Below are 22,568 nucleotides of genomic sequence, written 5' to 3'. Positions count from 1 at the left end.
AGACCTGTACACCAGCTTGTAAATGCAAATATTTAATCAGCCAATCATGCGGCAGCAGTTCAGCAAAAATGCTGTGTTAATGAGAGAGGACAGAGGACTAGGGCCAGACTGGTCAAAGCTGACAGGAAGGTGACAGTAATGCAAATAACCACACATTACAACAGTGGTATGCAGACGAGCACCTCTGAACACACAATGCGTCAAAGTGGATAGGCTAAAGCAGCAGAAGACCAATAAGTCTAAAAAATGTCTGATAAATACCTAATAAAGTGCTCACTGAGTGTATATGCTGTGACACCTTCACCACAAACTACAAAGTGGCTTGTTACCTATGAATTAATGTTTGAATGAAACACATGCTAAAGACATAAACATGACAACACAAACATAAACAGCTACGTTGACATTGTCTATGACAGATGTTGCAATGATAAAGCAAACTTCTGAGTGTTAAATAAAATCTACATTACATGTGTCCAAAAGGGAAAACATGTACTCTCTTAGTTAGAATTTTCTTTCAGAGCAGAATTTATACTGAACATTTTGTTGTGCAGTCTCACTGGAACATAACTAACTTCCCTAAGGGGAAATACCACATCTGCTGACATTTAATTAAGCATGCTTTATTTTTTTGGCATGAGCGATTAAGTGGTAACCCATGCCTCAAAAATCAATTAATCCCACAAGCTTCTTTTATCTGAACTGAATGAGACACAGTTTTGGAACCTGCCGACATGATTATTGTATTTCATAATTATTACAATATGGATTAAATAATATTATTTCACTCGAGGGAATAGTTTGGTTTCAGTCATTCTAACCCTGTCTGGTTCAACATTGGTAATATTTATGAAATGTCTGTGATGGGAACATCAGATTTGATAACATCAGAACTTGTTACTGGTGTTTGCGTGAATGACTCTGTACACAGTAAATACGTCTCTCCCGCTATGGAGCATAGTCAAATATTTGTTTCAGTGGTTTTCCCCCATATAACTTAAATTGCTGCAAGCTGCAACACTTGGAGAAAAAAAACCGTTTCAAATGCCATTCTTCCCTGCATAAATCACAGCTAAATGTTGCATTTAGATAGTTACAGACAAACAATTTATTCTTGGCGCACTTGCTCAAAAAACGTTGCCAATTGGAGTGCTTCATGGCATATTGCCAACAGCCATTATTTGCTGTCAGTTGTGAGTCATTTCTTCTTTATTGCTATTTTCTTTTTAAATCTCCCCGCTCTCTCATGTAGCAGGCCCCACTATTGAATGAGCCAAGGGTTAAAATATGCTTCCAAAAAATTACAATGATGATAATTATTCATAATATTACTAATGTATACTAATTTTATTTATGTATGTATTATTATTATTATTATTATTATTATTTTTGTATTATGTTCTTTTTTTAATGGTCGGATTAGTGATATTCACATTCTTACATTTATGAGCTAACTTCTAAGAGCCAGAGGATCTGTTTCAATCATGTACAACTCCTTTTTAAAAAGCCCTCTTCATATATCACTGATAATTCTGCATGATAAGTGTCTCTGCGTGCGACTCACACTGAGAAGTAAAGATGCACCCCGTGACCCTGGAGGCTTGCGATCTGGAGCCAGGCTCGGGGCGGAGAGCCTTCCCCCGCGTCTGGACCGTCCTGGGGCCGGCGGCTCTGTCCGCCGCAGCGGGAACACAGACGCGCAGAATGAAAGCAGGAGCGGGAGCGCCCGGACATGGCGGGGGCTCCGCTGTTCAAAGGGACGGGAAATTCTCAAAGGCTGCTGAAATGAGTTTATGAAAGGCTGGGTCAAGACAAACTTGGAGCCCCCCACCCATCCACCCACCTCCACCCGCACCCCATCCTCCTCACCTCACTTACTGCGGAAAATAAAAGCCTCTGTATCGTCAATTTATGGATGTGAGCCGGCTGAATTGGCCATTGCGTCCATTTTGTGCGTCCGTGCTGTGTTCTGTATTCACAACATTAAAACACACAACCGGGCACTATCGTTCCACGGCTGGTCCCATAACTGAATTTACAGTACCTGCATTAGTTTTCTGAGGCTCGTGTTCAACACTTTTACAAGCGCCTGTCACCCTTTGCAAACCTTTCCTCTGCTGCTCGGGTCTCTTTCCATTGCAACCCTCAGAAAATCCCCCAAAATTTTGATTTAGTTACGGGAGAGGTAATTGCCAAAGAAAAACAGAGATTAGACTCACTTGCAGCACTCGTAGCCTGAGATGCTGCAGTCGTGGCCTTATCCAAACACGGACTGGCTTTCATTTTCCTCCTGTCTGAATGTAAATTAGAGCCCACATAACCCAAATAAAAGCAGCCTGCGCCTACCGTGCACAGGGGTGCTCAGGCTAATGTGACGCCATTGCCATTTGCAATCCATTCGTCTCATTAGCTTATTAACCTCTCGTTTAATTATCAGATGCCAGTAAATTATCTGGGTTATGACTATTGGCAATATTTACGCACCGAAATCATTTTGTCTACGGCTAATGGCAATAGTTTTGCTCTGAAATGATTTTGTCTATGGCTAATGGCAATATGTATGTTATAAATTGGGTTTAAGGAACATAGCAATTCTTTTTTCATTGGTGCCACGAGTCAGGCTCAAACAAATTTCAGATCAGATGAACCGAGGGGATAAAATGTCTGAGAAACAGCATGATAACAAATGGACTAATTAGATTTATTTTATCTCCTAATCTACCACAGGGGCTCTGTCTTGCAGCCAATCGTGTACCTGATTACATTGAATCTCTTCAGTATATACTTGTTAGACCTTGTTATGTGGAAGTGCTAATTGATATGAAGCGCGACCAGCAAACCATTAACATCAATGCACAAGAGAAAATAATTGGTAACATTTGCAATACGATTCTGTGAATTTTCAGGAACTAACGTAGTTGTTAACTAACTACCACTGAGAAGTTTATCTGTACATCTCTGTTAATGTATTTGTACATGAATAATTAATGTTAACAACTACATTAGTTATTGCCAATTCATACTGGAATGAAAAAGTCTGTTAATATATTTGTTAATGGTTAACTAATTATAAGTCAATCCTATGGTTTACTAATGTATAAATATCATGTAACAAATATGTTATTTAGTTGTTAACAAATGCATTAACTAATGAAAAGTTAATTGCGTGCTTAGTTAATGCATTTGTCCATCATGAATTTGTGTTAACAAATACATTAGTTCATGCCAATTCTTGAACCTTATTGTAAAGTGTGACCCATAGGTTCATTTGATTGTGCTGAAGAAAGACAGCAGTTATTTATTTATGTATGCTTTAAAAAAGCAGTTGCATTGACATGTCTGGTAAAGCCATGGCCTGTCACATGTACTGCTGATGTGACTGCGGACTGCGGCCCTCTGCGGAACTCTGCCCTTACTCCCTTGACAAGTGTGGAGCTGACATATCATTTGTGGCTTTTCTAAATGGTCACTGTTACAGCTCTCTCTGCTTCAGGAAAATCCTAGTGTCTGAACTTAGTCAATATTCTAACAGACCACTAAGTAGAATGACTCGAGGAAATAAAAACATCCTGCAGGAGACAATCCAATTCCATCGATTCAAATTCAATGAAATTCAGTCTTGAGACCTCTTTTGTCGATGCCATTATGCACAGTTAATTCCCATAATTGACATTTACTCTAAGCACTCTAGCTCATAATATTCTAAAGCTTAGAACTGACTCTGAAAGTACGGTCTGGTATCATTTTACTAAATAATAGTGGATTAATTCTAATAAATAGACGCCTACATAGTCATATTATATAATATCTATTCATTCTTAAGTCATAAGTATACTTATAAAAACTCTAAAAATCCAAGCAGAACAGAAATAAAATGCAGGAAAACATACAGTATGTTCCTTCAGTGAAGAACGAATCAAGGACAGAAGTACATCCGTGCTGCTGTTACGGTAGACTGCCTCTAGGTGGCAGTGCGGTTCACACAGATGCTGCCGAGTGCTCAGTCACTGCCTGGTGAATGCCTGACAGCGTTCACAGCGGACCCATATGGATTTCATATTGCTGAGCCAGATAGCTGTAGACGACGTGGAGCCATCCTTTGTAAGGGAAAGGAAGTGAGTGGTATGCCTGTCTGCCACTGTTCCCCACTTACACCAGTATACTTCTGAAAGTCCACATGCACAGAACTCAGGCTGGAACTCAATCTAGGCTAATTTGTTGCGGTATATTCTGAAGAATGTTTGATGCAACCTCTATTATATACGTACAATATCTGAAATAATAACACCCATAATATGTCCTTTTTTAATTTCAGTGATTTGGAAACTTGTTTGTCAACACCACCTATTCTGCATTAGCATGTGTAAGTCGCAAATTATTGACTTATTTATTTTAAGATAAATATGTGATCTGACAAAATAAAATGCATTGCATACCAAGCTTTCCTCAGGAAGTAATCTTGCAAAGTTAAAGATGCAATGGTTATAGCAAAGTAATCTTACTGGCAAACTGGAAATGGTTCTTAAAAATACATATTTTTATATATAAGTGCGTAATAAATTACATTGTGATCACTGTTGACTTGTCATCGCAAAGGGCTCTGCAGTTGAAATACACTTATACCCCTACCACTGATATCAAGAACCCCCCCCCCAAATTCTCTGAAGTCGAGTGAGACTGAAAACCCACAATGTCACAATGATTTGTGTATGCTATTCATCAATTAAGAGCTCTTTAATTTGAAACAGAGAGCACTCAAAGTTAAGTTGTGATTTCCTAATTATTCTCTCCATTTCACAGGACGGGGAGTGCAGATTTGATTTGGGACTGCGGTAGTTTTCTCTCCCTCATAAAAATGCCACTGATTAAATGATGGCCTCATTCTTGTTTGTTTATGGAATTCAGTTAATTCATTTTATCCTGTCTTATCCTTTCCCATAATTAGGTGACAGAAAAGCTTTAATTAGAATGAAATACTGTTGAGACGATTTCAGCAACAGTTCCCAAAATGAATAAATACCTGTCTCGATACTTATAACACTGAACCAGAGTGGAAACTCTGAACCAGAAAAGCACAGAAACCTGGAAACAACCAATGAAACAAGCATGAAATTCAAGAAAAAAAAGACACTTGGTTTCAGCCTCCTGCTTTTGTGCAGAATTTGAATAATTTACAATGCAGTTAATCAGGAGGACAAAAAAAAAAAATATGTGAAATTGCAGACATTCCATTCAATCTGTTCCACAGCAGGCGTTGTGAGAAACGTTTTTAATGAAGAGCCGAAAAAAGTTTTATGTTGTAAGTGCCTCTCTGCAGGCCTTACTTCTGGAGAGAGGGCAAAACAACACATGAGAGAATTTAGGGACAATCTAATTGCATGTGATGAAAGTTTCTTAACCCCCACCCGTGTCTAGCCATGCAGGGTTTAACCACACTGCCCAAAGGCATACAGTGCAGGCCTACAGTAAAAGGGGATTTATTTGAATACCAATCACAATAGCCGACTGCTGGAATGTGTAGCAAAGCTCAACTCAAATGTGATAATACTTTTTCTCTGTTCAATTCTTCTGGGGAAAGTGTTAATAAACGCTTTATTGCTTTCAAGAGTTGAGTCAAGTTAAAGTGCGCTCAGAATCAAAACAAAATGGCTATACACAATATATTGCAGCCATAATTTAACAAACAGAATAGGATCTGATGGTGTTTACGAGATTTTTATTTATTTTTTAACCTGAAGAACTCATTTTTTACAGCAACCAGGTAATTGGAAACTCACAATAATATGATTTCTCTGACACGATGGAAAGAAGAAAAATGCACATTAGGTGTTTGTGTAAGCCCTGGATCTTTTACTTGCAATGTACAGTGCATAATTAACATTTGGTGGGCTATGAAGTAAAACATTCTCAATGGTACAATTTGAGTAACCAGTGCGCTGTATGTAACGCTGAGGTATTTTTTTGTTTTTGATATATTTTTGTTTCTATTGCCAACTCATCTTCCAGTGTGAATAAACATTACAGCTTGACATCTAAAGGCCTTCAACCTCCAGAGAGATGTATTACAGTACAAGCCCTTAACTACTTTACTGATGTTACAGCGAAATGAAAATGAAAATAAACATGTACCACTTCTTCTCTACATTTTTATTTGATATCAGTATAACAATACCTTGCAAAAGGAGAGCACGCAATAATATGTGTTCAATACTGTATAAACAAGCCCTGATAGGCCAGGGCTGGTTCATTATCACACAGTCATTCTGATTCACCCAAGAGTCCCAGTGTACCTCGTTCTGGAAAATTCCGCAGGGACTCAAATAAAAAAAGCTTGGACGGCACCCAGGAACAATAGCTCCACCTTTTCATGTGTAAATGAGCGCTAATCATGTGCTATTATTTTACTATGGATGACAGAAAGTAATATGTGCCCTAAATCTTCTGTAAAATAAGGTACCATTATTATTCAGTTTAAAGTGTACCCTGGTGTAAAATCTTGCTCTGTCCATCTTGAAATACCAGCTACCAGCTGTTTCAAAACATAGTCTGAGCAGTTTTTTTCAGCAGGGTATAAAAGTAGTGGGAAGGGAAATGACTGTATGTGAGATTAAATTCAGTCAGTCAATCTGCAGTGCTGTTACTCCATAGGATAGCTGTCACAGCAAAATTACATTAATATACCAAAGTCCAGAAGCAAAGCTGGCTGCAGTTATAGGAATCGATACGTTCACCTGCTACAGCACCTGTGTGTTTGGGCAAGGTGTGCAGCCCTAACCCCTTTCCCTCACCCACCTCCTCCACACCACTGGGATCCTTAGAGACTGGTACACAGAAAGCAGTGGAGGAAAGACAACAGTCATGATAGTGTGAGTGCAGGCATTCATCGGAGGGCAGTGCTCAGCCCTGAGAAGCGTCTGTCCCACCCCCCGTGGATGTGCTTTGTCACATCTCCCCCAGCCCAACAGCTGGCAGAGCCGAGCGTGCATACATCAGCCTCCCCCAACCTTCCCCAGCCTCCCCCAACCTACCCCAACCTCCCCAGCCTCCATTAGCCTCCCCCAACCTCCCCAGCCTCCGTCAGCCTCCCCCAACCTCCCCAGCCTCCGTCAGCCTCCATCAGCCTCCTCCAGCCTCCCCAGTGTCCTCCAGTCTCCCCAGCCTCCCCCAACCTCCCCCAGCCTCTCCCAACCTCCCCCAGCCTCCCCCAACCTCTCTCAGCCTCTCCCAGCCTCCCCAGCCTCCTCCAGCCTCCCCCAGCCTCCCCCAGCCTCGTCAACCTCTCTCAGCCTCCCCCAGCCTCCCCCAACCTCCTCCAGCCTCTCTCAGCCTCCCCCAGTGCCACCGCTGGGCATTCCGCATTGTGCCCCTGTGGAGCAAACTGCCACCACACACAAAATACGGCACAAAAGGTGAAAATTCATATCGAATTCACTTTGCCTTAGATCTGTTCTCCGGGCCCCCAGGGAGCAACACCGTCATAGGGGGGAGGGGTACATTCAGCATTCTTCAGCCGGCTTTCAAGGGCTTCAGTTGCATTGCAGCCTGCGTTTCTGTTTTAAGGCTGATTTTATGTAATTTTTCCCATACTACCCTATAAGGATTTTTGGCACAACGCAAAGTGTAGACCAAGCAAGGGGTCCATAAAGAGCCCCATAAATACTTTTTAGCACTTTATTCAGTTCCATGCCTGAGGCCAATTGCTTCCAAAGTCTGTCACTCAGCAACTGCGGAGAGGGAGAAAAAAAGGAAAAGAAATGGCAACGTTGATTTAATTAACGAGCACAGCGAGGCGCGGCGAGTCGCGGTCACAGATCTCCAGGCCGCGGAGTCGAGCTCGCCGGGGAGAAGGCCTGGAGTGAGCGCAAGATGGAGGCCGCCTCGCAGCGCTAACTGCCCCGTTAATAAGACAAGGGGGCAGGAGGGAATTCCTCGTCTCTGTTCCCCTGACCACTGATCCAAACCAAAGCAGGATACGATTTCCCATATTCACCTGCGGAATATTCCAGAAGGTGACTTTGATAAAACCACTGAAAGTCATTATTTTGATATAGTTGTTCAGTGCAGCTGCTGTTATGGCAATGTCATTCAGTGGGATTCAGACCGCAGTCTAGTCTCTCTGTGACAGTATCGCACATCTCCAGTACTGTCACACCATGCAGTCCCACGAGGTCCGGCATTGTGTATCAGCTGGGAAGCATTGCATTATTGGAGGTGTTGCATTGACTTGATTGAGTGTTTCATTAAGCAGTCTCCTGCAGCTCAATTTAAGAACCTGTGTGATGTGAAAATTCCCCAAAGCATCTTTCTACATAATGTTCACTCAAAAAAATGACAAGACAGTGACGTTATTCATGTGAAAGGTGAACACCAAATAATTTATTTAATTTTTCATCATGATCAAAGCAGATGATCACAGCATTCATTTTGGCACTTTCAGTACTTGACACAAAAGAGTGTACAGTATGCTACAGTACGATAAGATCACATTCGCTGAGAAAGAAAGCTACAAGGTGCTGTCGAGAGACTGAAAAACAAAGGGACAAGGAGCGGCATTACAAATATCAACGACACCTTTTTACAAATGTTCTGAGCTACTTCTCACTGAACATACTTTCAGTCAACACAAAATCGCTCACATTCTTTACCAACGCTCATATCTGCCAGAACATTAAGCTGCTTCCTAATGTGAATGACCGAGAGATCAACTGATCCACAGGTCTGGAACCTGTGATTAAATCTGAGGTCACCCGCTACTCAATATGGATTGCAATTTACCCAATGTAGCACAGTAAATTCTTCACAAAACACCCTATAAGTCCTATATCAAAATAAATAAAACCCTTCAGAGCAAATACGGTGACAATGTGAAAATAGAAATATAAATACTATTCACATTAATCATAAACAATGCATAAATAATCATGTGCAAAAAAACCAAACAAACAACAAACAAAACTATGAACCACATACTGCATGTACAAAACACATACTGCAACTAATAGCTAAAAGTGTGTGAATGTACAATACATGCACTCGTACACAAACGCAAACACCCACATACACAAGCGCAAGCACACACGGCCCTTAGGGCCATGAAGCTATTTTGGCTAACGATATCATACAATGCAATACGCCAATGCCTCGATCAGTTCAGACAGTTGAACAAAATGTTGTGTTGTGCGTTCACTGTTCATACCCATCTACTGTGTGTCTTAGGAATATTTTGTTTTCATTGACGTTCTCATATGCTGTTGTGCCTAATTATGCACATTTCAGATTAACAGTCTCAATAGTGGACTCTAATTCTCTAATACTTGCAAAATAAATGAATACTGCAAATGCACATCATTGTAATTAGTTTTATTCGACAGATTGCTGGTGAATGTGTTAACATTCATCAAAAGTGATCTAAGTCAGCATGTTTAAGGCTGCAGTATGTGTTTGATGTTGCAAGTGGTTACATACATATATTAGGAAGTGATTTTTAACATGCTTATATACTCTTGAGAGAAAAAGTGTTCCCTTTAAGAATATGTTCCCTTTAAGTTCTAAGGTATACAAATTTTAGCAGACATTCACTAAAAACTACTCGAGTGGTATTAGCAGATTCAGCGTGAGAAAAGCAAAACCTCACTCCACGTACAGAATACGTCACCTTGGACAAAAATACAACACACCCATTAATCCCTAAGAATATGTATAATTAATCGAAACGGTTTTGTAAGGCTTTTGCAGTGTGTTCAGATAAGTTAACATCTACAAAATAAGTCTGTGCACAGCAAAATGACGAGTGTTAAGTCAACTCTAACAGGGATAATACTGCATGTACTACGAACTTTAAAGGTATTCTCAGAGCTGAATTTGCACTGAACATTTTGCTGTGTGAACTGGTTTCAGAATCCTGTCTCAAAGGAAATAGTTATTAATACATTTTTCTTTCTGATTTTAGTAAGACTGCAATGACAGCGCTTTTTGCAGGATGAGGATCTCTGTGCTTCTAAGCAGATCCTTCTATAATTGAAGTATGCCATTATTTAGTGCTCTTTACGGACTGTACAGAATGAGAAGCACTATACTCAGGAAACATTAAGCGAATGGTTTTAAGAAGAGCACGTGTATTAGAGGAACATTAAAAATCACATTTCTTTTCAAGATTTATTTTAACACAGAAATACTGATCTCTCCTGATGGGATCCTGATGGAAAGCTAGCTGGTGTTTGAATGTCTCTCTCCAATGCGCTCCTGTACAGAAAACCAAACATCTCCCACCTTTCGCTTTGCGTTCCTTCCCCTTGCATGTCACAGGGAAGCGATCCCCCGTCGAGCCTTCTCCTCCTAAGAGTGCTTCAAACATTCTGGGTAAAAGCATGAATCAGGCACATTCCTAAACTATATTGACGTTTGTGTTTTTACTTGAATTATTATTTTTTTTTAAAGACATTTTCGTAACTGTAACACTTTGATAGGTTTAATTAACCACCGACACAAGCGTGGTTTTAATTACGCGGCTCTGCGGCGCCTCGCCGACGCCCTACTGCTGAAGATGGCTGCTCTCTTCCTTGGCCTTCTCCGCCTCGATCAGCGCGTTGGTGACGGGTAACCATAGCGACGGCAGCTCGGGGATGGTCTTCTTGGCCTGCTTCAGGTGGCTGATGGCGGTGTAGAGGCCTCCTCGCGGCCCGGCCTCCTGCTCGGAGTAGTACATCTCCAGGGCGGCGGGGGTGCAGTGCTTGTGCTGGAATGTCACACGAAGCACCAACACTCAGTCACAATGTGTCCCCACAGGAGGACTAGTCCCTGGAAATGCCAGCTAAGATGTTTTCAACATCTTCAAAGCTGGTCTCCAAGGGAACAACACTGGGCAAAGCTGGTTAAGCTGGAAGAGTAGGCTATTGGTCAAACTGGTGGACTTGCAGACTACAGTATATTGGCTGGTCAACTGGTAAACAGCTTGTTGACCAGCTAAAATTGTCAAAAATACAGCTTAAAGCGGTACAATAAGTACGATTTTTGAGTTAAAACATTGTTACAATCCCTTCCTATCATTGACAAAAGGCTCTCTGACATGTCGACTCACCCACTGTCTGTGTTTATAGTACTTAAATTCGGGTTTCAAAATATGCGGTTGACAGCCCGACACTGTACCAAAACATTGTATAACGGTACAATAATTCAAGCTCATTGGTTGAAAAGTGGTTCTAATTACCACAGCGAATGGCATTTCAACGTCAGCGCATTTACAGAGTAGGGGGAGGGATAAACAGTGTTGTGGTTTGAAGGTGCTTGTTGCTGCTATTCCTCTCTCGACCATTAGAAGTCTGAACCTCGTCTTACCTATTGTACCGTTAACCATTGTGTTGTCTTAAGGGTCAAAAATAACCCGCCACTATGTTTAACAGCATAGAAAACTCCCTAAATTCCTCCCTTTTTTCAACTTGAAATTTGATGACAAAGTTTGACATGAGTGACAGGTTGTTTCTTCATGCAAAATAGAATTGAGGTTTAAAATTCAATTAAGCTGCTTTATTTTAGGGGTTTATTGAAGGCGGGTAATTTTTTACCCTTAGGACAAGGGGAGTATACAGAATGTTAAGACTACACAAGGGTTAACCCACCTTGACCAGCTTAGGCTGGTTTAACCTGGAATTTTCAGAAGGGTTCCCTCTAATCTATTGTATTTTTGTGATCCCTTGACTGTTGGGAAAATATTTTTTTTCAAGTTGTGGTTGTCTAGGTAGCTCATTACCACATCCTGCATCCGGAATTTGCTCTTTGATTCAGTGTGTCGCTAGAGAGGGTGAGGTTGCCCTAGTAATGAAAACCAGATTGGTGTGTTGTAACTGTCCAAAAAAAAGTATGTTACAGATCATTTTACCATAAAGAACAAGTATTAGGGTGAAATCCCCCTTTAACTATGACCCATGTTTAACTCCAAAGTGTTTGTTTTCTATTTCATCACAAATGCAGTTAAGATAGATCGCCGACAGGAATGAACTTGTCAAACCCTGTTTTTGCGAAGCAAAGAAGAGACGGATGAATCGAGTTAACCGCAAAGTCAAAGTTTAAGGACGGATGGCGATTGAGACCAAGCATCCATTTTGGACTGACTTTCCTCCATCACCGGGTGTGATGAAAGAACATGGACGAAAAGAAATAGAAGACAGCAAGAGAGTGAGAACCACAGCAGCTGCTTAAACTACCTATCTCTCTAAAGGTCTATCTACCCACAGCCATTATCCCAGTGTAGTGGTGACCACCCTCTGGGCCGGGTCAGGGACTCACTACCCTCAGGGCTCAGCAGATGCCTTTCAACCCCCAGCTGATTGACTTGTGGGGCAATAGGTGGCTCCAGTTCACGCACGGTGAGCAGCTCTATTAGCTAATAGAAGGCTCAGCTGGCCTGCAGACCAGGCACCTGTGGACCTCCCGCAGTCCCGGTGTACTGACAGCAGAAGAAGTCAAAAATGTACAAAGACAACATTGTGAAACGTGAAATGTAGTCAGTTGCATTTAACAAGCTGGGCCTACACTCGACTTTGATATTTCCCCCCAGGGATGACGGTGCACTGTGCGCATTGTTTCTCGTCCGCTTTGAAACGAACAAACGGGACGTGGCGAAGCCCTGCCGTTTTAATGGAGCCACAAGCGCGTTCCATTCCGAATTTGTGAGGCTGTCAAAATGAGAGTGGTGCTGAAGTGAGCGCTGCACCCAGTCAGACAAAGCTAAATATTCCCAGAGGGAACTTTTAACTGAGGATTTCTGACCCTCTTTAATTGAAAGACGGCAGTTTTTGTCATAAGCCAGTTTAGCGCCACAGAGATAATGCCATCTCCTCATTCCACGAGTGCTTTTCTTCCTTTTCATGTCTCCAACAATTATGGCAGAATATGCTAATAGCCACTGTACCACCAACATCAAAGGCAGTGTGAGATCCCCGCAGGGCCATAATTGCAGTTTAGTCACAGCCAGTCTAATTAAAGGCACCGGGAATTCACAAGATACAGAGTTTTTTCTATTTATTTCTTCTATTTTTTTTTTTGCCAGGTGAAAAGTTGTCCCTCTTGAGAAAATGGCCCTCTTGTGCTCGAGGGCCCAGAGAGACTCCCTACATGGCTGCTCAGTCTGGTGTCACATTGAGATAATGAGCTTAGATCAAAAGACCAGGACCAGGAAGTGGGCCAGCAGGACTGCTCTCCTGAATTAGCTTGCCGATACAAAGTGTGTCAACAACAAAGACGAAAACAACAGCGGGCATTAATGGAGGGACTGTGGTGAACTGCGGTGAACATGCTGCTACGCTAATGCGCAGCTCCGCATAAGACGGATGCTAGCAACAGTAATGTGATGCTAGCATGAGACCATCAGTTAACAAAGAAAATTACATCTGTGGTTGCTGTGAGATAAGTTCCTAACTTGTTGGAGATCAGTCGATTCAGTTTGACATCAAGTATGATATGAAGTAGTGCCAGAAGATTTCCCTGCGAAAAGGATTATGATTGAACCCCACAATGTAAAGCATTTGTAGCACTCCCAAACCTAACACATCCAGAGCAGGGATATCAGGAATCAAGTGGAATCAAATATTATGAATCAAATGTGCTTTAATTTTATTGAGCATATGGAATCTCATATGGAATAAACAAATTAAATTACTATGCAGCATTACTGTATATCCCTGACATGACTCGTACAATGACAACTGTTGCTCAGAAACAAAGGATCTCATCTGCATTCTTAAAATACAGAACCCAATAGGGTTGTCCTAGATATTCTTGTTCCAGCAACCGATGCCCCAATTCTATATAATAGATGGAACAATACAGAGAAATATAACAGAACCTCTACTCAACTGATTTTTATTATCAGGTATTCACAACAAAGTGAAAAATGAACATTACAGAAATATAATAAAGCCATGCAGGTGTAAAGTCCATACATATGGGGGAAATTAGCAACAATAGGAAACCAAAGAAACAACGTTCTTTTGTGATGCAAAGAACGATCATCTGACATAAAAGAGAAAGACTCAAGAAAAACATTGCATGCTTGCAATCGCCGTATATTTAATGATTAGTGTGTGGTAAACAACCTGCGGGACAACCTGGAAATGTTCCTGCTATCAACAGCAACTTGTTCCTTTTCAACAAACATAATTCGCACAAATTAGATTTGAACAACATTGCTGTAATTCAATCTTGGCTTTATTAGCTGAAAAGGACACGGTAAAAAGAACATGGGCTCCACCAGCTTTGCCTGTACCATTTACAGTGTTCAGGAAAAAACTCCAAAACCATTTTTATGTTTTTCGTGTTTTTGCCTGTGAGAACCCAACACAATGAACTCAAAGAGGAGCACAAAGCAGGAGTTAAAATTCGACAGGAAGACACACAGCCTCTGCTGTGTAATGCCCATTAATGCAACCCTGTAGCAGGCATCTCAGAAGCTTTCAGACTACAGTCAAACAGCTGACAAACAAATCCCTGTGAACAAGTCGCTTTGTTTGATCACAACAGAGGAGGTCCAATCTCAAACTCCACACAGATCATTTTTACCACTGTCTGATTCTGTACTTTAAAAGAAAAAAGAAGCAAACACAGCTCTTTCATGTCATGAGTCCTCTGTTGTGAAGCAACAGTGAAAAGCCAAGGATTTTTTAAAGTGAAATGCAAGTATGCTTTTATAAAATATTCTGTTCTGAAAAAAACAAAAAACAAAACTTTTATTGGTAACATGGGACTGTACATGATATCTTAATAAAAAATAGCATATTCTCTACCAGTGCACAACCCTGAAGTCTGTTTTCCAAAGATACTTTAATTATATTTTGTAGACAGCACCTGATGAGAAGCAATTACTGCGGCTACACCTCACACCTCACTGTGAATGAAATGTACTGTGTGAAACAGCACTCTCAGCATAGCAAGTGAAATCTTAATCTCTCAATATCTCTTAATAGCACATAGCCCGGCCAAATTTACACGCTGCTTGCAACAGCTATAAACAGGAGGTCAACTGTGTTGTTGCAACACAATACACAACCAAGGAAGCTGAAGCCACACCAAAATGCTATTTTCCCCACCAGAACATTTCTGAAAATATGTTAAGTACAGAGCATCTTTCAACATCCGCCGTCTTAGAAGTCCTCAGAGAGGATTTAAAAATAATACACACACAGTTTCTAATGTGCTTTAGACCGCATACCTCCTGACAAGGTGAGTTTCAAAGTCATAATTAGGAATTCATCTCAGCACGAGAGGGGTTTCAAAATACTTTTCCACTTGACTGTTTCAAATCGCTTAAAAGAGGCGCCACTAATTTCAGGGGTTTGAAGTGTGTCACATTAACACCACAGTGTTCAGAAATAAACAGCAGTTATTGTAAGTAGTTGCAAGACACTGCGACAAAGGAGGTAATTACACAAAATGGAGGCTATGACCTCAAATAGGAGGCCTTAAACAACTAACTCTTTAACTGAACAGTCTCTACAGATAAGACACTAAATATAGCATTCTGATATTTACTTCCTGCTAACAAAAAATAAATTCTTCTTTAACCATGGTTTTCCAAAACGTGTGAGGAGTTTTCTTTGGACAAAATGTTCTTAATGACACACATATCGCAATTCAGATCCAGTACCTACATCATTAAAAATCTTGCTAGTACAAGCTTCTTGTCAAAAAACTCTTCAGTTTGCTAATTGCTTATTTATTTTAGGGAATAAAAGGTTGCGAAGCCCTTTTGAAGGCTGTGACTCATTGTTAATGCTGAGACATGTCTTGAATTAGTGAAATATCTGGCTAGTAGGTATCATCTGTGTCCGACTGCAGAGTTCTCCCCAGAGACCTTACCTTGAAGATGAAGCCCTCCGGACAGCTGAGCTGGTCGTACCATAGAGCTTTGTACATGACCAAGAGCAGCAGGCAGGCCAGGAACACCATGGTAATCAGGATCAGGCCAGTGAGCTGACACACACACACATACACACACAGAGAACAGGATCAAGCACTGCATCCACTGATAGGACAGTCAGCTAGTCAGGTCAGTGTTAGAGTGCTAGGTGTCAGTACCTTGACCTTCTCAGAAACTTCATCATACAGATTTATGTTCAGCTTCTTGATTCCAGGAACATATAATTTTTTCTTCTTCTTCTGCTGCAGTTGGTATTCCGTTGTTGTTTTCACGATTACCTGAGGAGGAGGACAAACTGAAGTGTGTTGACCAAGAATGTGTCGCCTGACCAGTACATGCATAGTGACTGATAAATGCATGAGTCCAATAGGGGCCAACAGTCCAATAGTATGTACTCTGCAAAGGCTGGCATACACTCTGTCTGGTGACCGAGAGTGTAAACCATCACTGGTCGCAGTGAAATTTGGTGTAAATTAAATATATTTCAAATTGAATGACGGTCATAGTCAATGTCGGGCAACGTTAGAACGTTCATGAACATTCTGTGATTTCACTTGAGCGACGGGAGTATAAACCAGCCGTAAGAGTTGATTTAACACTGAGCATTTTACACAGAATGTTTGGTGACGACTGACCTGGAAACCAGTGGACCCACAGCCTATAGTTCCAGAGTCCAACGGCCTAACCTGTACTCATCACTAGATTCTCGTATCTCGATCAGCATACGTACTGACAGATCCCGGATCACAGGAGTTATTAAATCAGTACTGACAGACATAATGAGGCGGCGAGAAGCCTTGGTGTGAGAGCAGGAGGTGGGCTTGTCTCTAATGGAGTCCTGGTTACCTTGTCAGGAAATGGCTGCTGGAGCTGACTCACATCCAGTGGTGAGATCAGCGGGATGTTATCGAAGCCATCTTCCACGGTCTGCTCCTTCTCTGGTTTCTCCGACAGATTGCTGCCCAACTTCACCATGTTTGCCCGACGGAGCTGCGTGGAAACGGAGCAGAGGAAACGGAGTGATTCACCGGCCCTGTTTCGAGAGGGCGCCTGGAAGACTGTGACATGTTCTAAAAATGACCCAGAGTGTAGTAGAAAGGCGAGAAGGGTTTGAGGGTATCATCACCTGACAAGCAAGTGACATAATTGAGAGCTGGCTTTAGACTAGACTTTTCAAGGAATATGTATACATTAACAAGCCTTAATTGCTGGCTCAAAGTCATCTATCATGTACGTGCATAAAGCCATATGCTCAAATGCAAAGCGCATAGGCTTTCACTTTACAGCAATTTAAAGTGTTGTGTAGATAAAATAATAAAGATTATTAAAGCAATGCGTTACTTTACTCACTTGCCTATGGGGCACCACAAGAAGCAGGGCTTATTGTTACACAAACAATCAAATTCAGTCTTTTCGCTCAGTGGTGAAGATTATGCATAGACATTTATGAAAGCAATCTTGAATATGACAGCTTGAAATGCACAGACGGTTTCTGCTGTTGTTGGCTTGGCAACCACAGAGGAGACTTTGCATTTTACTCATCTCTAATTCCACGCTAAGTGGAAAAGAAAACATGCAGTTCAAAGCCAAAATGCCTCATCTCTCACCAGAACCGCTCTACCTCAAATGTGAAAACCCCAAGCCTGGGGAAATAGGCTATCTATTGCTGTTTACATGATCTCATTGGTATCAACCAATCACATATTTAACCCTCTATTAAAGAATTCTCTTTTCGGCATAACATTTTTTGGAATTATACATAGCATGTGAATCAAGGTTGGCATCAAATCCATTTAAATTCAGCAGTTTCTGAGATACTCAAACCACCCTGTCTGGCACCAACAATTATTCCACAGTCAAAGTCACTTAGATCACATTTCTTCCCAATTCTGACATTTGGTCTGAAAAACATCTGAAGCTTGAATTTACATTAACAATTCAGTATACAGGTCTACCTAATAAAGTGCTCAGTGAGTGTAGATGCATTTTGGGACATATTCCTAACATTAACCATTTATGTGTTTTAAAGAATGCAAACTGTGTGTAAGGGCAGTAGTGCTACTCAAACAGTTCAAGGTCGAATGTATATGACACAACGGATATTAGTGGTCTATTTTTGTAGCCGCTACACAGGCCAGAGTATATTCAAATCTTGCAGTGAACTTTCCAGCAGGAATACTCATATTTCCTCACTTTAGAAGTCCTTGAATTAATTTACATCTCATTGTGTTCCTTTTGATCTCAAAAATAGTACTTTGCAAAAACAGAGTGCTCTGAACTCAAATGTATTTCCACGAGAGACGGGAGTCAAAACTTCTATATTATTTCATTCACAGCAGAAAACCCCTCAAGAAAATGCTGATGTCTATAAAGAAAAATACATAGTACCTGTATCAGTGAAACCAAAGATTTTAAATACAGGAATTAATCATCCTGAGTCAACATGAAACAGGCAAAAATAGAGAGGAGCAGATGCATTTGTGATGTGTACATATTGCCTTTTTTGCACAGTTCACACTCTTTTGTGAACTATTAAATTATTCACCCAGCCACAGAAAGAAAGTGTGACCATGCAGCTTCCCCAGGCGAAAGAGGCATGTGACATGAAATGTAGTTACATAACAAGAGGAAACAGATAAAATAGGCTTTCTGTCCAATTTTAAAAGAGTTGACGAGTAAATATGCCAAAAAAACCCTCCTCAGAATACCTAAGCTCTATTTTTTTTGCCTTTAGCTTTCATTACAATTCACGCAGCCCAGCCAACAAGAAAACAAACAGAGAGAATCACATCAGTAAATGTAATGTGGAACTAATGAAAATGGTATCACCGCATCTCAAACTGCAGCTCTGTGACAGATAACTTTCCAGCGTTATCTTAATGAAAAATCTTATGCATGGTAATGGGGATTATATTCAACACTACACTACAAAAAAAAACCTCAGTAGCCAATCGAGAGCACTTTTCTAACAGAAGACGTACACATACTCAATCTGTTGATGAACTGAATAACAAATGTAGACAAAAGTAATTTTGCTTTATAGCCACCTTGTTCGATTTGACATAATTAATAATGTATCAGCATCAGCTGGTTTCGATGCCTGCTAGGTCCAGAGCCTCATTTGCATTTAAATTATTTGTAATAACAGACACTGGTATTATGATTATGACTGTTGTAACAGGCAGAGATTTATCCTTGCCACTGCTGACCTTGTGCAAACACAAAATGCTTTAAAGGTTACGCATTCCCAGTTTTTTTTCCACTCTTTGTACACTGTGTCCGTATACATGTTTGCATGTTCAGTTTAAGTTTAAACGGAAATTACAATGTCAGGGGGAACACTGAAATGAAAGCCATCTAAATGAAAGTGATAACATCTAAACTTATGTCATTCAACATGAAACATATATAATTGGCACTATAATTAATTCCTGGATTCTGTGTACAATCCCTGTTTGTACAGACCCCTAATATCCCAGTTTATACCCGTGAGAAGCCATAGAGTAATGGCTTGTGCACATACAAACATTCTGCTCCCAGAAAAATATCAGTGTGGGTACAGCATCACTGAAACTTCACCATTGTGCAACGTCGAAAGAGGACAGCAGAGAGGAACTAATTTAGCCTGCCCAGCTGCTGGACTGACTTACTGCATTAACAAAACATATACGCTCCAATGCTTATGTTAAATACTTCAGGTATCCCCAAAATAAAACATCCTCTTATGTGTTAAAGAAAGTCTATTCATGTTAACTCATGTGTTAAGGTACAACTATTCAGGTTCAAACATGAAAATATTTATGTCAGAGACAGATGATCAATCCATATTAAAGTATGCATATGTTCTGTTGTTTTTTCACTGGACAAGGGTGATGTCTACTGATTAATCATTTTGCACAGTCGACAATATAAGCCTGCATCCAGCAGACATCATAAAGTTGACTCATCTCAGGGGACCGAAACAAACTCCGCTGGGCCCTTGCTTGGGGAGGCCGTACGATCATGACTCATGGCTCATGATGTCCCTGTGAGGTCAGGTCATCCAACTCATTAGCTCAGTGGTATACTGCAATTGGGTCCCGGTCAGTTAATGAGTTGATTTGATTGGCAGAGAGATGAGAACAATCGTCTGCCTTCAATCTGGATCCTCCGCTTGTTGCCTTGCATGGCCGAGGTGTGGGTGCAATTAGTCATTCCAAATTGGCAATGCAAAACAAACCCAGGGCCAGCTGCCTATAACCGGCTGAGGAAAACAGACAATGGATGGATGTGCGTTCTATTGATGGATGTGCAGTTTCAGAAAGCACAACAGTAAGTGTCCACTGAACATTGAACGGCCTGGTCCCTTGGCAGGGTGACAGACCAGACCTTGTCACCACGGTTACGCCAGTCCCACAATTCCCTCTCAAAATAAAATCACCTGCACTTATCAGTCACTAATTGAAGTTCGGAAATGCTTCCATTTTTTTTTCTTGAATTTGATTCATCACAAATTTAAAATTATGGGTTTAAAAAAAATGGTGTGAGTCACACTGTTCTTGTTACAGTATGAGCTCACGGTTTCCCGGTCTATGTCATGCTGAAATCGCATTCAGCGCACACCAGTCTAAAGTATTCATCCAGAGCAGCCTGTCAGAGTGTGAAAGGCAACCCGATAAAACTATAACCGTTAACGTTGAGCAAATTATTGTATGTAGATGATAAAATATGGTATGTGCTAAATATTTAATGACGTGTACAATAGCTCAGCATATAGTAGGCTTTACAGAAAATCGTACACTGTATTACATTTGGCTTGAGGATACATACGGTTTAATTCCACATTATATTCTTCATTCCACATTGTAAGCCCACTGCAGTAGCCTATATTGTGAAGTGAGTAAGGTGAAGAACCTGCGGCTTGCCATTGGAAAAATCATTGCGATATTCTGCGTGATTATAATAGACAATCGTACTAGGCTATACGATTCATTAATATTCGGAAACCGTGTGAGCCTCGTTGTCACCGTGTGTCGGTCTTGGACAGTACGTTTGAATGCATTCTGCAGTGCCAGCTGCGGATCCGCCACTGTATTCACGTAAATGATCAAATAGATTTGAAACAAACATGGCTGGTGAATAAACTCAACGGGCAAGCAGAATTTCTCGTAATACCCGAGCTAAAACGTTCAGCTCTGTTCAGCCTGTGACAGCACATCGCTTTGTCTTACAAAGAATATCCGCATGGGCGGGGGCTATCTCAATAGATTTCTGGTAACCTTTCTCACCCGAAAGACCAATACATGTTTTTTAACGTTTCTGTGTACGCAATATCTACATTTATACTAGAAGGCATTTCAATTCCTTATTATGTAGCCTACACATAGTTCAGGAAATATTTTATTCTGGATTCATTTCTAGTGAATCTATTACCCATCTCACGGATCATTGCTAATAAGCACAAGGGGTTTATTCATTTAATAGAGGACAAAGAATATAATCGCTAGACAAATGCAATTACAATTATACAATTTCGTAGTCTTTTTATTCAGCACACGGTTTAACGTTTGTTCCGCGTATGCATTTTATTTAACTTCAGTGATGAACCAAGGCTAATACATGCAGCAGATATCCACATTTAGCGTCAAAAAACCAATATCTATTAATACACGTTTTCAGCTTGAATAACATAAACTGAACTTACTGTTTCTGCTGGTGGCGATGTTAACTAGAACTGATGTGTCTCAGCGGCTCTTCGGAAAAAGCACAGAATCAGACTGGCCAAGGATTGTTACCGTGGTGATGCTTTTTTCAATGGTAGAATTACAGAGGAGCGCGCGGGTACTCGCTGCATCCCAGGAAGTTGTCGCTATGGTGTCTGAATTACGCAGCAGAACTACACACAGAAGGACGTTTATAAACCTATTATTACTTGTGAGATTTAAAATAATTATTTTGTTTCCCTTTTAAAATAAGTGAGTAGTTTGAAGCGTTCTTAGGAATAAACTATGTTTTGGTAATATAGCTATAATATTCGCAACCTTTCCACAGTTCCTTCCCCTGGTCTTACATTCGAATATCCTGTAATATAATGAGTTTAACTTCTGCTTTAGAGAAAATACTTTCACAGATTTTCAGGGAAGATTCAGCTATTAACGCCTTCTGAACACCTTTAAGGAATTAATATTTCAAATGCACACGTACACTTGTGCATCCCCAAGCATGCATGCGTACGGGGACCCACAGCCACATTCAATTATAAGGTACTATATTTTCTCTGGGTAAATATAGCGTACAGTAGTGTGAAAAAACACTGGGCATCCCTGGTCAAAAGGCCTATTACAATTTATATCTAAGTGAACAGAAGCAAACCTGACCTCTAAATGGTAGAAGGTTAATCATGACACATTTTTTCACATTTTAAAGCAAGATTATTTATTTATTTTTTACAGTTTCAAAATAATAAAAAAAGGAAAAAGGCTCTGTGCAAAAGTTTGGGAACCTTGTTAGTTAGAACTTTGTAACTCCAACTCAGGGAACTATAACAGCTTTCAAACGCTGCCTGTAGCCAGTAAAGAGTCCTTCAGTTCTCACTTTTGGAATTTTCCCAATTCTTCTTGGCAGAACACCTCTCACTAAGAAATACTCTTCAGCCTCCTCGCATATAACGCATGTTTGA

General features: G+C 40.7%; 1 protein-coding gene across 1 annotated transcript; it reads right to left on the bottom strand.

Moving 5' to 3' along the window:
• Positions 1–8,345: 8,345 nt before the first annotated feature.
• Positions 8,346–21,915, bottom strand: caly (calcyon neuron-specific vesicular protein). Its single transcript, XM_061232235.1, has 5 exons — positions 21,594–21,915; positions 16,757–16,900; positions 16,069–16,188; positions 15,850–15,963; positions 8,346–10,735 (listed from the first exon to the last, which is right to left on the bottom strand). The coding sequence occupies exons 2-5, from the start codon at positions 16,883–16,885 to the stop codon at positions 10,532–10,534; spliced, it is 567 nt and encodes a 188-aa protein (XP_061088219.1). The 5' UTR covers positions 16,886–16,900; positions 21,594–21,915; the 3' UTR covers positions 8,346–10,531.
• Between the last annotated feature and the right edge of the window lie 653 nt (positions 21,916–22,568).

The sequence above is a fragment of the Conger conger genome, chromosome 2, assembly GCF_963514075.1.
Source record: "Conger conger chromosome 2, fConCon1.1, whole genome shotgun sequence".
NCBI lineage: Eukaryota > Metazoa > Chordata > Actinopteri > Anguilliformes > Congridae > Conger > Conger conger.
This window is presented reverse-complemented; position numbering and strand designations above follow the sequence as displayed.